The sequence below is a fragment of the Cyanistes caeruleus genome, chromosome 9 (assembly GCF_971803275.1).
Source record: "Cyanistes caeruleus chromosome 9, bCyaCae1.hap1.1, whole genome shotgun sequence".
Lineage (NCBI taxonomy): Eukaryota > Metazoa > Chordata > Aves > Passeriformes > Paridae > Cyanistes > Cyanistes caeruleus.
Window position 1 is genome coordinate 4,073,398 of NC_141709.1, and position 13,104 is coordinate 4,086,501.

Consider the following 13,104-nt stretch of genomic DNA (forward strand, 5'->3'; position numbering starts at 1 on the left):
TCCTTCACAAAAATTACATCTGGTTTGTATAACTCATTGTTGTCATGACGTGTGGTCCCTGAAGTCCAGTCCATTATTTCTTTTTAGCTTTCTTTGCTAACATTTAGGTATTTATACACAGCTATTTTAATGAAGTCCCCTCTCAGTTACCTCTTCACCCACTCAGCCTTTCCTCACAAGCGAGATGCTCCTTAACGATCTTTGTTGCCCTCTGCTGGCCCTCAGGTTTGGGGTGTCGGAAGTCAGTAATAAACAGGGGTGGGAGTGGAGTACTGAGGTGTGAGGGAAAGGTAGGAGGGCGGAGGAAGGGGAAGGTAAGGAGGGTGGAAGGATGGAAAAGGAAAAAAGGTGTCCGGGGGAGAGTAGTCTGAATTGGGTTATGGGGCGCTGCCCCACCTCACCCATTGGACTCAGCGCGCAGGCCGTGAGTCTGTCTCAAAGCACCGCGGGGCCACGAGCATCCGCCGGGGTTCGCGGGGGAACCGCTGCGGCTTCTCCTGCCCGGGCCGGCCCGCGCGGCGCCCCCCCTTGCTGGTGGCTCACCCGCCCGTCGCGGGCGGGGCCCTGCTGGGGCCGCGGGCGGCCCTTCCCTCAGACCTTCCCCGAGGCGGGGCGCGGGTGACGCGCACCCCGTGGCTGGCCTCGGCAGTGAGCTTCCCCCGGACGCCTGTAAGGACGCTTCGGGCTCAATATATAGCCTCGCTTAGGCGGCTTTTTCAGCTCAGGGTGAGGCGCCGGCGCTACCCAGCGCGCATTGCGGCTTATGCTGATTTAGAGCCGCCCATTCGTCGGAAGGGGGTTGGGGGCGTGCCCCGGTGTGAGGGTTAAAGCGCGGGCTCATGGCGGGGGGTGGCTCCGCCGTCTGAGGGGCTGTGTTCGGAGCTGGAGTCGCGAGCCTGCGTGGTGGGCAGTGGGGCTGAAACCTGCCCCACTGTGGGGCCCCAGGCTGTGCGGTCTCGATTTCGGTCTGACAGGCTGTGGGGCTAAAACTTGCCTGTGACGGGCTATAGGGTGGGGATCCCCTCGTGAAGGGCTGTGGGGTTGTGGCCGCTCATGGCAGGCTGTAGGGCTCGTGCCCCATTGATCCAAGCTGGAGTCCGAGCCCTGTTGGTAGCAGACTGTGGGGCTGGAGCCCGCTGGGGCCGGGCTGTGGGGTGGAGGTCAGGCTGCCCCGCGCAGCTCCAGGGAGGTGCTGTGAGGGCTGCCGGTGGTGCCTGAGTGTGTGGATGGCTTTAACCCTCCCAAGCCCACAGTGCAGGGACTGCTGGCTTTTAATAGTATCAGTGTCTCAAGGCCGATGTAAACTCGGGGCACCTGCGTGGGCAGATACAGGTGTCATCACCTGTTTGTCCCTTCTTCCAGGGCTGCTTGGCTCCCAGGACCACAGAGCTGGAAGTGACGGGCCGAGCCCAGGATGCTGTGCTGGGGTGAGTCTGGCTGACCGCAGCACACAATTCGAGTGGGTTTGCTGAGGACTGGCACCAACTTCTGGGATGTTTTTGTGTCTGTGTGTGCAGGGGGAGGGATCCCCATGTTGCTGGGTGTCCTCACAGCCCTGTGTGCTACAGCTGTGCACCCACGCCTTCATGTCCCTCAGTCTCAGCTGGAGAATGCTTTGGGCAGCTCTTTAGGTGGTCAGTATGTTGCTTTTTGGTCTGGCAGAGGCTTTTTCCTGCCCTACAGTCCTTTGAGGTGGTTTAAAGGGGTGTGAGTGTGTGAATCTCTTGCCTTAGACAGCCTGCTGTTCAAAGACCGAAGGATGATCTATCCTGTTACTCAGGCAATCTCTTTTTCAGAGGAAAATGATAAATACAGGTGAATTCTTGCTTGTGGAAGTTGCAGATGTGGCAAATAACATTAGAAATAAATCCTGTGATTTTAGATTTACTCTTCATATTTTTGGTTTCTTACTCTACACTTCATCCCCCTAGGTTTTTAAGGAATCAAATAGCAAAACTTTTCTGAAGTAGAGTGTGCTGCAAATCCCCTTAGACTCAGTGTGCAGCCATGCACACGGGGTACAGGAGGTTCTTTGCTTGCCTGTCGCACTCTTGATACCACGTTTGGAGATCAAGAGTCATGGAAGAGTTCAGAGGCTGAATCAGCCTTAACTGATGCACCCGAGCTGGGTATCAACACCAGTTAAAGAACTTAGAAAAAAAGAGTCTGTGGCATCTTCCATCCCGCAGGTTATCTGGTTTTTGGTGAGAGGTGATTTTCCATTAGCTGCTTTCTGTAGGTGGGAATGTGGAGGTAGGGCAGCTGTCTGCTTGGATCAGGAGGGCCAAAGGAACCAACTTTTTTCCTGTGGGTCTTTGATTTTATCAGAGGTTGGGAATATCCTGAGGAACCTGGGTGTATGGAAAGTTTGCCTGTGAGTTGCTTTCTTGTGGCCTCCCAATGAACTCTAGGTAAACTGGGACTTAAGACTCCTGTTCCCTTCTCCATCCTCTCCTGAGAGCAGTGGAAATGCATTAACCTGATGCTAATTGTTAACGTGAGGGATGGCAGCAATTAGGGTCTGTAATCCAGTCTCTGCATATGGAGTGCTGTAGTGCAGCCTGGGGAAGCTCTCTGCTAAGCATCCCTGAGCTGGGATGCAGCATTCCAGGAAGCCCTGGGGTGCTCCTAAATGCTGCTGTCCTTGGAGGGAATTGTGTGTGTTCCCTGCACTGGGCTAACTATGGCTGAAACACCAATTTAATTTAGATTTACAGCCCTGTTTTGCTCGATGTTGCTTCCTCCAACAGCATTCCCCTGGTCAGGGTTGCTGAGAGGAGGCACTGCTGTGCCTGACACTCCAGTTTGGGCATCTTTGTCTGTGATGCTTCCAGTCTCACGTGGGTCCCACTGGGCATGGCAAGGCCATGCTCATTTAGAGCTGTTATTTATTAAAAGAAGTGCTGGGGGATGACCCTGTCTCTGTCCCTTCAGCTCCTGGTGACATCAGTGATGCAGCTGGTCTTGCAAGGTCACTCATTTCCCTTGGTTTAATGATCTGCTGGTGAAAACAAGCTTCCATTGCTCTCTGGAGTGTCACTGGGACATGAATATTGATGAAACCTCGGTGGTCCTGGTGCTGTCGTAGCGTGGAGGGCTCATTTGGAGCTGCCAGGCAGTGTGGGGAACTCTGTGATGGAGCGATAATAAAGTGTTGCTGAACTCTGCTCCAAGGTACTGCTCAACACTTGGAACTTGCAGGCTCCTGCCACAGCAGCAAGAGGCTGGGCTGGTGTTTTCCAAATCAGGGAGACAACACTGTGAGCATTAACAGGAGAGGGGTTCATCCCTCAAACATCCATGGGTGTGCTGCAGCTATGGGAGGGTTTGTTGGTTGCAGCTTCAGGTGGCAAATGGTCTGGTTAATGGAACCCAAATATTTTCCAAGGTGGAGCTGGGGCAAGGGTAGATGTAATGCAACATCTCTTGAAATGGTAATTTTGGGCTGTTGGTATGGAAATCACTCTAAGAAATGGGATGTGGCTGTTATAGTTATACAAAGGAAGAGCATGATTTTAAATTTGCAGACTGCATTAATATGGGTGAGTCCCTTCCAGCTTCTGCTATCCTGTGTAGAAAAGTCAAGGTGACAACTGAGTTCTTGTAAAAAAAACAGTTTTTCTTTGAAAAATTAGGTATTTTACATGCTAATTTGGAATATATTGTGCAGTATGCTGTGCCTTTAAAAAGAATATATTTAATATATGTGCTTGAATGGCAGAGGTCTTGCTCTGAACCCTTATATAGCTCCTGCAGTGATAGTCCAGAGTCAAGGTGTGAGGGGTAGATGGTTGGTGACCTTTATTTTCCTAATTGTGGAGAAGGATCTGCTTCACTCTTAGTGTAATGCAGATCTGACCTGCTTTTGCTTAGAGCAGTATCTTCCCTTCCTGCCTCAGGTGTTCTCTGTCTAGAGAGGTTGCAGGAGAGCCGTTCTTCAGGGATTTCTGCTGGATTGCGGCCATAGGATGTTGGCAGTTTCTGATTTTAGGAAAGGACACTAAAAGATACATATTTTCCCTCAAAACCTTCATATAACAGTGCCTGTAGGAGCTGCCCCTTGCTGATCAGGTTTTTGCACCATGTTATGTTGCTGTGCAACCCCTTCCTACACTGATGGACTGTTCCAAACTCCTCTGATCAAACAGAGCATTGCCTTTCTTGTAGGTCCTGCCAGATGTGGCTCAACTGAGCTAATTTTGTTTGTTTTTTTTTTTTTTTAAAAGTGGATATTGGCCTGTGTGATCTCTAAGGCAATGGTCAGTGCCAGTGTCTTAGCAGTGTGGGAAACCTGCTGTAGTAGAAAGACTACTGGGCTGCCTTTGGCAAGAATGCACATGGAAATAGATACAGCTGGACTCAATAGTCTTATAGGTCTTTTCCAACCTTAATGATTCCTACTTCCTCATCTTTCCTAGGGCACCTTGGAGATCATCAGATCCCTAAGGATTTTAGGAAAGACTGACCCATTAAATCCTTTCAGAGCTTGTGCCCACACACCAGTGTTTCTGGAGCATAATCCGTATGAGTAAGGAGTAGGAGGGGCTGTGAACCCTGAGGGATCTGTGCCACTGCTCTTGGAGATTCAAGGGTCTGAATAGTACCTTGAGGATGTGGATTATATTCATGCTGAGGGGAAGGAAGCATAAAAAAATTATTATGCTTTTGGCAGCATAGGGTAGAAGCATCACCTTTCCTGACATGTTTGTCTTGAGTGGAGATGGTATCCAGTGGTAGGATGAAGAGAAGTTGCATGCTGTCTGGTGTTAATTACAAAGGGAAAACCACAGGAAAATCAAACGAAATTGAATCCCAGTGCATTTGATATTCCCAGAGTTGAAGGCCTCGGTATGTCTCATTAGTTTAAAACCCCTGATGGAGAGAGCTCAGCTTCGAACAGGAAAATTGATATGACATTGAGACCTGGGAGAGGATTAGCTGCCTGCCTCAGAACTTGTCCAGAGGAGTCGAACATGCAAATGTTCCCAGAGAGCAGCTCCCTGCAAGAAGGATGCTGGATAATTAAGGCCCCTGGGACCACGCAGTTGCAGTGAGGTCTGTGTGTCTGAAAAGTCCTTCCACTGCATTCTCTCTGTGGGTAAAATAATGCTTGGGCAGTACAGACAAGCCCAAAGCTTTGTGTGTGCTTGACTGCTGATGACAGAGATGCTCTGTTCTACCTCACAGTGGGATTTGCAGATGCTGGATTAGGATTGAACTATGTGGGGTACGGCATTCTTGAACTGATGAATTGGCTTATCTGGCAAAGATGTCTGTGGAAGGTGTGTGGCTGAGATGTAACCCTGGGTTTGGCCCACAGATGACTTGAGCTTTTGTGGTAGAGTTTAGTTCCATTTTGTGGCAGAGTTTAGTTCCATTTTGTGACCCTGCAGCAGTGCTGAAGGCCCAAACACACCTGGTTGCTACAACCCACTGTCTTTGGTGATATGAAAATTGCAACACCAAGGCAATGTGTATAGAGAGGTGTAACTGCTTTTCTAGTGCTTGAGCTGGTAGGAGGTGCTTGCTGGGGAAAGCAGGCCATGGGATGTACTGTGCCTGTCAGTTTGTACCTGTGAGTCTCTGCTTTGGGCCCTGCCGGGTTTCCTGTTGTGATGAAGTGTTCTCTAACAGCTGTATGTGGAGAGAGGATATTTACCATTTTCTCCTGCAAATCCCAGCAGTGCTACATGCACTCTTAGGCAAGGTGCTAATGATGAAGAATCCGTGACTTGGCAGCACACTGGGGTTTTCAGCTTCTGAAAACAAAATGTGTTGGTGGACTGGCTGTGATCTCTGTGGCAGCTAGAGCTTGCAGACCATACCATACACAGCATCACTGTGCTTCTTGTGTACTCAGAGGGTTGTTTCTAGCTGGGACATTGCAGTCCTCAAGCAGGATTACTGGACTTCCAGCAGGATGATGGAGGCTGTGCAAGCCTGCAGGAATCTGGCCATCAGCATGATGCCTCTTCTTTGGACAGAAACTCCTGCCCAAGTAGCCAGGAGGTGACAATCTGTGCATCCCTCTGGCACAGGCTTTCTCAGAGGGAAATCTTGTCTCTTGTTGAAGCAGTGACCTGAGGCAGGGATCCTCCTCACCCCTCTTCTGCCTGTGCCTCTCTCTAGCCTGCTTAAAATAAACAGACCTTCAGATTCTCCACTGGAAGAGCAGCTCCAGGGAGGAGCCCCAGAGGAGAACACTTGTCCCAGCACAGGGCATCGCTCATGCTTGATGTTGCTGCTGGAGAAGATGTTGGCAAGAGCAAGGAGCCATGCTTTATATAACTTGGTGTCACAGCTTCCATCTGAGGGTAGCCTAGGTCAGGAACTCGCCAGCTTGGGAAAAGCATCAACAAGGGGGACTTGAGACATGGATAATCACCCAAGAAGATGATTAAAATGTAATTGTTGTTTCCTGAGGGGTAAGAAAATAATGGACTTCAGGTTTAAATCAAACAGCTTTACATGCTGTGGGGGAGGGGGAACTAATTCAGCCTCGGAAACGTGTTGTATAGGGATGTTGTGGCGGCCAAAAAATATCATGAACCTTTAAAAAGGAACTTGGCAATTTCATGGCAGATAACTCTTAATGATGGGCCTAAAACACAGCCCTGAAGCAATTTACAGCTTGGGAGTTTGTAAGTGCTGGGCTGCTAGGAGCTGGAGAATCATCCTGGGAAAACACCTCCACCTTCTACCTTCTCTTCAGTTCTTGCCATTAGCATCAAGCCCAGCTGAGACAGGAGGCTGAGTTAGAGTGACCTAAAATCTCTTGGCCGATGGCTTTCATGAGTGGATGAAGGTGAGTGAGTGACCCTATCACACATGTTCTGAAGTGAGATCCTCCTTTTTGGGGAGACTGGGATAAAAAAGAGCCATTTTGCATCTTACACTGGCGCTGTGTGTTCGTTGGTACAGGCAGATGCTTGAGTGCCTCCTCCAGTGCCCACACCTGCCTGGGCAGAAGTGGAAGTTGTATTGAAGGAGTTGCTTGGTGACCGTTCTTCTGGGAAGGTTTAGAGAACCAAACAGTTAAGTAGGATTAATAAAAATGTATCAAAATTTGTAAACATTTGTATCACATCTCTTTGATAATGAAGGAGCAGTTAATAAGTATTTGCAATCAATGTTCCTGCCTGGAAGCTTTCTCTGAAAGCATTTCTGAGGCTGCTCAAACAACCCATTTATTTCTATCATTTTAACAACCTGTTTTCTCAAGGCAATTGAAATTACTTGCTCAAAGAGCTGTCTCCCCTCCTCCCCACCTATGATACACTTCATTTTACAAAGCTTTGGCTCATTCTCTGCCTTCTGGCTGTGTCCTGAACAACTGGGGAAGATCCTGGAACTGGTGCTGGCTGGGATCCTGCTCTGCTGGAGGTGTTTGCCTAAAAACCAGCTTATGTGGGAAGTCAGGAGCTGCCTTGATGCACAGCCTGGGTGTGTGTGTGCACTGGAAATACTTGCACTGTCTGCAGGAGTGCTGGTTTGGCAATATGGGGAGCAGGGCACTTCTTTAGCTGTTCTTCTGTGGAATAAAATGATGTGACATCCCACTGATGTGTTCTGAGGACTTATAGTACAATTCTTAGTCATCTGACCTCTGTGCCTGGTGCTTTCTGCACCTTGATGAGCTGTTGTATATATCCTGGCTTTCCTCCAGCACAGAGTGCCGGCACCAAGTCCCTACCTGCTGCTTCCAGGATGTGGGGGCATAATGTAAGTTTGGATGATTTCTTTGTCCTGTTGGATCAGTATTTCTTCCTCTTTATGTGTGAGTGGGTTCCTAGAGCAATGATATGCCTTCTTGAAGACTGTAGGATTAGTTGGGGCTGGTGCAGGAGTAGTTCAGGTCTCCCAGCCTGGGCACATCCCCGGACAAGGATTAAAAGTGGGGATGATCCCTGCCTGTTGCAGAAGCAACTTACTCTTGGCTAAGGAAAGATGACAGGTGATGAGTGAAAGCTTCAGATTCCAGGGTTCTGTTCTTCCCCACCTACTTCTTTCAAGGATTTAATTTCTCAGGCTGTACTGATGCTTTGCCTTTACTGGGAAGCTGGGAGCCACGTGGTTTTGATGTTCTCTTATTCCCTGGGGTTATTCCCTGTCATCCTCTCTGGGGATGTGTTAGGGCTATGCTTTGTGAGATAACTAATAGGGCTGTCAGCCCCCTTGTCCCAAGAACCTGTGAAGACAAATAGTCCAACATGTGTAGCCACCTTTGCAGGGCCTGAGGCCCCGGCAGGAGCCAGCAGGGTGACGGATGGGCTGACGAGCGGGGCTGACACAACTGGGTCAGCACAAATGTGTCAGCACAAATGTCAAAGGGGTGGAAGCTGTGCCTCCTTCCCCCCTCTGCTTGGCACCCCAGTGCCTCTGAGCCAGACAGTGGCCACTTATCACCCCTTCCTTCAGTGCCTGCTGTAAGCTGGCAGCACCAGAGCCTTGTCTAGAAGAAAGACACGAGTCATGGTCTTAATGCTCCGCTGTGGAGCTGCCATCTGTCCCCTTCTTGGATGTCGCTGCCAGGGCAGCCTGGGAACATAACCCAGTGCTGATGCTCTCTCAGGCAAACATTTGGTTAGACTGTGCTTTATGCCTCTGCCTTCCCAGCACACTGTGGTGCTGTGTTACCTCAGAAAGGTGAGCTTCATGTACCTGCACATACAGATGTGTATATATATCTTTTTTTCTAGAATTCCAGCTCTGTGCTTTGCATCTTAATGCTGTGTTTCTTGCCCAGAATCCTACAGCCTCTCCTCTTATCTGGAGCCAGCTTCTGTGCTGTGGGAAAGGGTGTTTGTTTGGAGAGGACCATGCAAATAATCTCATGAGATTCTCCCTTTATGGATGGGTGAGGAAAATTTGGCAAAGTGGCTGTGAATGAGTCTTGTGAGCATTCTGGAGCGATGAGCTGAGAGCCCTGAGCCAGTCTCACTGTGAAAAATCCATTAGCCACGAGCAGAGCTGCTTCTGGACTTGGCATTCAGTACCTGTTACGGCCTGAATTAGTCCCTAATTTCTGTCCCTTACAGTTAAAATGACTCAGACATTTCTTTTTGAGATGGGATATTGCTTCTGACTAAATACCCTAAAGCCATGGGTCTACTGACTATTAAATTGTTCTCAGGAATGCACTGATCCTCTCGTCTCCGGGTCACTGTAGGCTGGTGCTGTCACCTGCATGTTGCTGTGGGGCTGGAAGATGTACTTTGCTTTGCTGTAGGCAAGCAAATGCTGAGACACATTTGAGGACTCGATGGCTGCAGGTTTAATAAGATCAATACTACCTCTGCAAAAGATTATATGGTATACTAGGCAGCAAATAGAGCACTTCTGCTGGATTTGGAAACCGTTTATTGAGTCTATTAGGGATGGTGAGGTAGAAGGGATGTATCTGGAATGAATTGCACAGTCACAGTAGTTGAGACTCCCACATTAAGGGTTTTGCCATCTATTAAATAATGGAATTAAAATCAAAAGAAATGAGGAAGTTTTGTGCAAGAAGTCATACCTGCAAGCCACATCATCAGCCAAAGAACAGAGGAGAAACTGCTGCCCAGAAGATGAGTGCTTGCTCCTGTCCATTGGCCGGTGCCACCTCCTCGAAGCCTTGAAAAGTGTCGGGAAGAAGGGAGGGTTGTCAGTCAGCCCTCTATTGGGACAAAGAGCCAGTCAAGGTGGAAGCTTGGAGATCCTCCAGTTCCCACCCAGCAGGCTGTTGAGTCTTCCACCCACAGCTGACAGGTCAGAAGTTGTGTTGTGCTGTGGAGCATCACTTGTGCCACACTATGTGCTCAATAGCCAGGGTTAATGCTGCTGCCTAACTAGTCCACAGTGGGCTGGCTTGCATTAAGGAGCAGCTTTTGGGAGCTCTGTTTGCCTTGTGTGAGCTGCCCTTGTGGTGCCATCGCCTCCTGTGGTGTACCCTGGCATAATTAGCTCTAATCACACATGAGCAATAGCCTGCCTGGTCACCCTCTCTGCTCCTGGGGGGCACAGCAGGGCACCTGACTCCTGTCATTTCTCTGGTGCTCTGTCCAGTCTCATTTGAAATGCCTTGCAGGATGAATTACGGTGCTCTAAGGGAATCTGCAAAATAGGATCACAGGCCAAAATACAGGAGGATGATGTATCGCCCTATGGATGGATTCTGCTCACCCTGTCTTTTTAAATTTTTTTTTTTTTAAATTTTATTTTAAAACTCTTGGTTGAGAGTAAGAAAAACAAATGCTTGAGGAACAAGGAGCTGGATCAGGCCATGCTGACTGAAAGTGGGTGATGCAGAAGGGAAGTAGGGAGGCAAGAGAGATTCACACTGTCTGCTGGCCAGTCTGGTCCCTCTGAAAGCAGGCTAATGTCTGGGAATGTTCCATGGCACAAAATGTGCTGGGACAGGCTGGAATTACCATCCATGGTGTGGCTTTAGGGGCAAATAACAACCTGCCCAAGTCAATTAAAGCAGCTTCAAGTAGGAGCCATGCAGGTGCTGTGACCCACGTGGACATTGCAGGTAGCCCAGAGCATCTCGGGGCACATCTCTGAATGCAGCCCTCAGGATCTGATTTAGCAATTCCTGGCTGGCTGGCCTGGCCATGCTCCCCTGGGAATGTGGCCAAGGTCACCCATCTTGGCCCTGATGTGGTTGGACTACCAAGGAAGAAGTTAACCCCCTTGCACTTTGGGTGGATTGAGGTTGGGCTGGTGTTACTGAGCTTCCTCCTCCTGCGGCTGGGATGCTCCAGCCATGGCCTGAGGGGGAAGGGAAATGAATTAAACCCATCTTCAGACACGTTTGTATTGATTCTGTCACTTTCTTGCTGCTTGCTGACAGGTGATGGATGGCTCATAATGCGACCGGCACAGTACATTACGTTTCCCATCCAGGGACTCCTAAATCATTTCAAATTTTCAAATTCCCTAATCAATATTTTATCAGTAGCAGAAGAAAGCGGAACAGACCCATTTCTCAAGAGGTAGAAGAATGAGTGTGTGTGGATGCGTGCCTGCACATACATAGGCATGGGAGTTTGGGTGTTTATAATCACAACTAAGGCACTGTTAGTATAACAATTATATCTGCAACCAGAAAAATAAATACAGAAGTAGGGCCAGGAGTGATGCTTACATTTAAGTGACTTCAGGATGAAGTAAATTGGAGATTTGGATTTCTGATATGAACACGGAGGATTAATGACATGTGGGCTTTGTGCTCATTGCTCACCTGGTCGCTCCATCCTTATGCAGGGTGCAGGGGGACTGAGGCAGGTGCAAACATGCCCCGTTTTTTGGGGAAGGAAATTGGATTTGCAACCACCTGTAATGCAGCGGGACTCAGATCTCTCACACAGTGCTGAGGCAGTAATGGGGAAATATCCCTAGCAAGCCTGGCTGGAGCTGGATTATGTGGCCTGGATGGTTTTGTCTGGAATTTTAACCAAGCATGGTGCTGCTTTCTTGGGACTGGGGTGGGCAGAGAAGGATCCTGTTGCTTCCATGGTGTGTTGGCTCCTGGGGCACTGGAAGACTAGATGGGAATGTGCCTGCAATGAGGTGTGCTTGAACTGGTCCTCAGCAAACAGCATGTCTTTCTACTCCTGTGCTGGCACTTGCTGCCACAGTAGGATGTGATTCATGGGTTCATGGGATGGGGCTGAGTGAGGATGGAGAAGGAAGGACTGGGGCATTTCAGAGGAGGTGCAGGTGGACTCTGTGATGTTAGGATACTGTGTGGATTGGCTGGCTCCAAACTGAGATCCAGATTCAGTGACTTTCCACGTCTTCCACGCTGGGCTTCCTTCACCGGTAGCTTCCAGTTCCTGCCTTGCATCTGACTTTCTGCTGAGCTTTGGGATGGAAGAGCCCAGGGAGTTGGTTCCTCCTGTTGTGGTCTGTGTAAAGTGGAGGCAGCACAGGGCTTTGTTCTTTCCCCTCCAAAAGATGATCCTGGTGAGAGAGCTGGAGCCTGCCTGTCTGCCCCAAAAATGGCTGCTTTCCCCAAATCCTTCCTCTGCTGGTCCTTCCTTTGTGCACCTTGCATCCCCTGACCTCGCCTGCTCAACAGTCTTTCTCCATTCAATTGCTCATTCTCTTAGACTCTTGTTTCTTATTCCCAGATTGGATGCTTTCCAAGTAAAAGATTTATTCTTAAGCTATTTTTTTCTTCCCTGTGAAGAGAGCTTCCAAACAGCACAGATGTGAGGCTAAACATAACCTTCCTTGTTACTGTCACCTCTCCTCAGCATTCGCCTGGCTGATCTGGTGTTGCCTTTCCTTCCAAGTGTTGTTTCACAGCTCAGTTGTAGCTTGCTGCTGGAATACACAAGGGAGGCTTGCAGGAGAGAGCAGAACTACTGCTCTTGGGAGCACAAGGTGGAGCTCCAGGGTGGCACTTAAACCCATGCTGACCTCCTGGTCCTTTCCCAGGCTGTGTGGGGAGCCTTAGCCCTTTCGGCTGGTGCAGTAGCATGGGCTGAATAACAGGAGAGTCAGACTCTCTGTCTAGAGGTAGTTTAAAAAACAGCTTTTTTACTCATAGAAGAAACTTTTGTGCCTTTCCATCCTGACCTCTCTACAGTTTAGGGGAGAAACACAATGCTCTTTCCCCAAGGCAAAAGTGGCCTCACCACCAGCAGGGAGGTCTTCTACTACAACACTTCTATGCCAACAGGTCTTCTCTATGTTCAAAGTTTTCTCTGGGCTTGGTTTCAGAGACTGGATCCCTGCTGTGCTCATGTGGAGGTGAAGTTTGCAGCTATACACTTTTCCCTCTATTATCACATGCTTGGGGTTTGTCAGGGATGGGGGAGGCCTCTGGTTTGTGCTGTCCACACTGCTTCCTCCCCTGGAGGCACTGTGTGTAACAGGAACCTGGTTGAACATTGCAAAAAGATGTGTGGAAATAACTGATTTTCCTCTTCTGAAAACCTGTGCCTGATCTGCAGGAGCAGGAATCCTTTTGAAGATACTCCTGCATACTTCATGTGTACTGGAGGCAGGTTGCAAGGCTGTTTTCCTTTTTCCTTGCTTAAAGGTAAGTTTTAATTGAACCAGGGAGAAGTCAGTGTTTGCTGTGTCATTTACTGATCTGATGGCTGTTTG

The 13,104-nt window shown here is 49.1% G+C and overlaps 1 protein-coding gene and 1 non-coding gene across 2 annotated transcripts in view; one reads left to right on the forward strand and one right to left on the reverse strand.

Annotated features, from left to right (window-relative positions):
- Nucleotides 1-184: 184 nt before the first annotated feature.
- Nucleotides 185-13,104, forward strand: part of LOC147651445 (uncharacterized) — a 48,274-nt gene continuing 35,354 nt past the window's right edge. Inside the window, exons 1-3 of the mRNA XM_086841936.1 lie at nt 185-241; nt 442-726; nt 1,363-1,427. Of these exons, the coding sequence (XP_086698062.1) occupies nt 185-241; nt 442-726; nt 1,363-1,427 (407 nt within the window). The remainder of the gene's footprint in view (nt 242-441; nt 727-1,362; nt 1,428-13,104) is intronic.
- LOC147651446 (Nuclear RNase P) lies at nt 352-664 on the reverse strand. Its single transcript, XR_015274191.1, has one exon.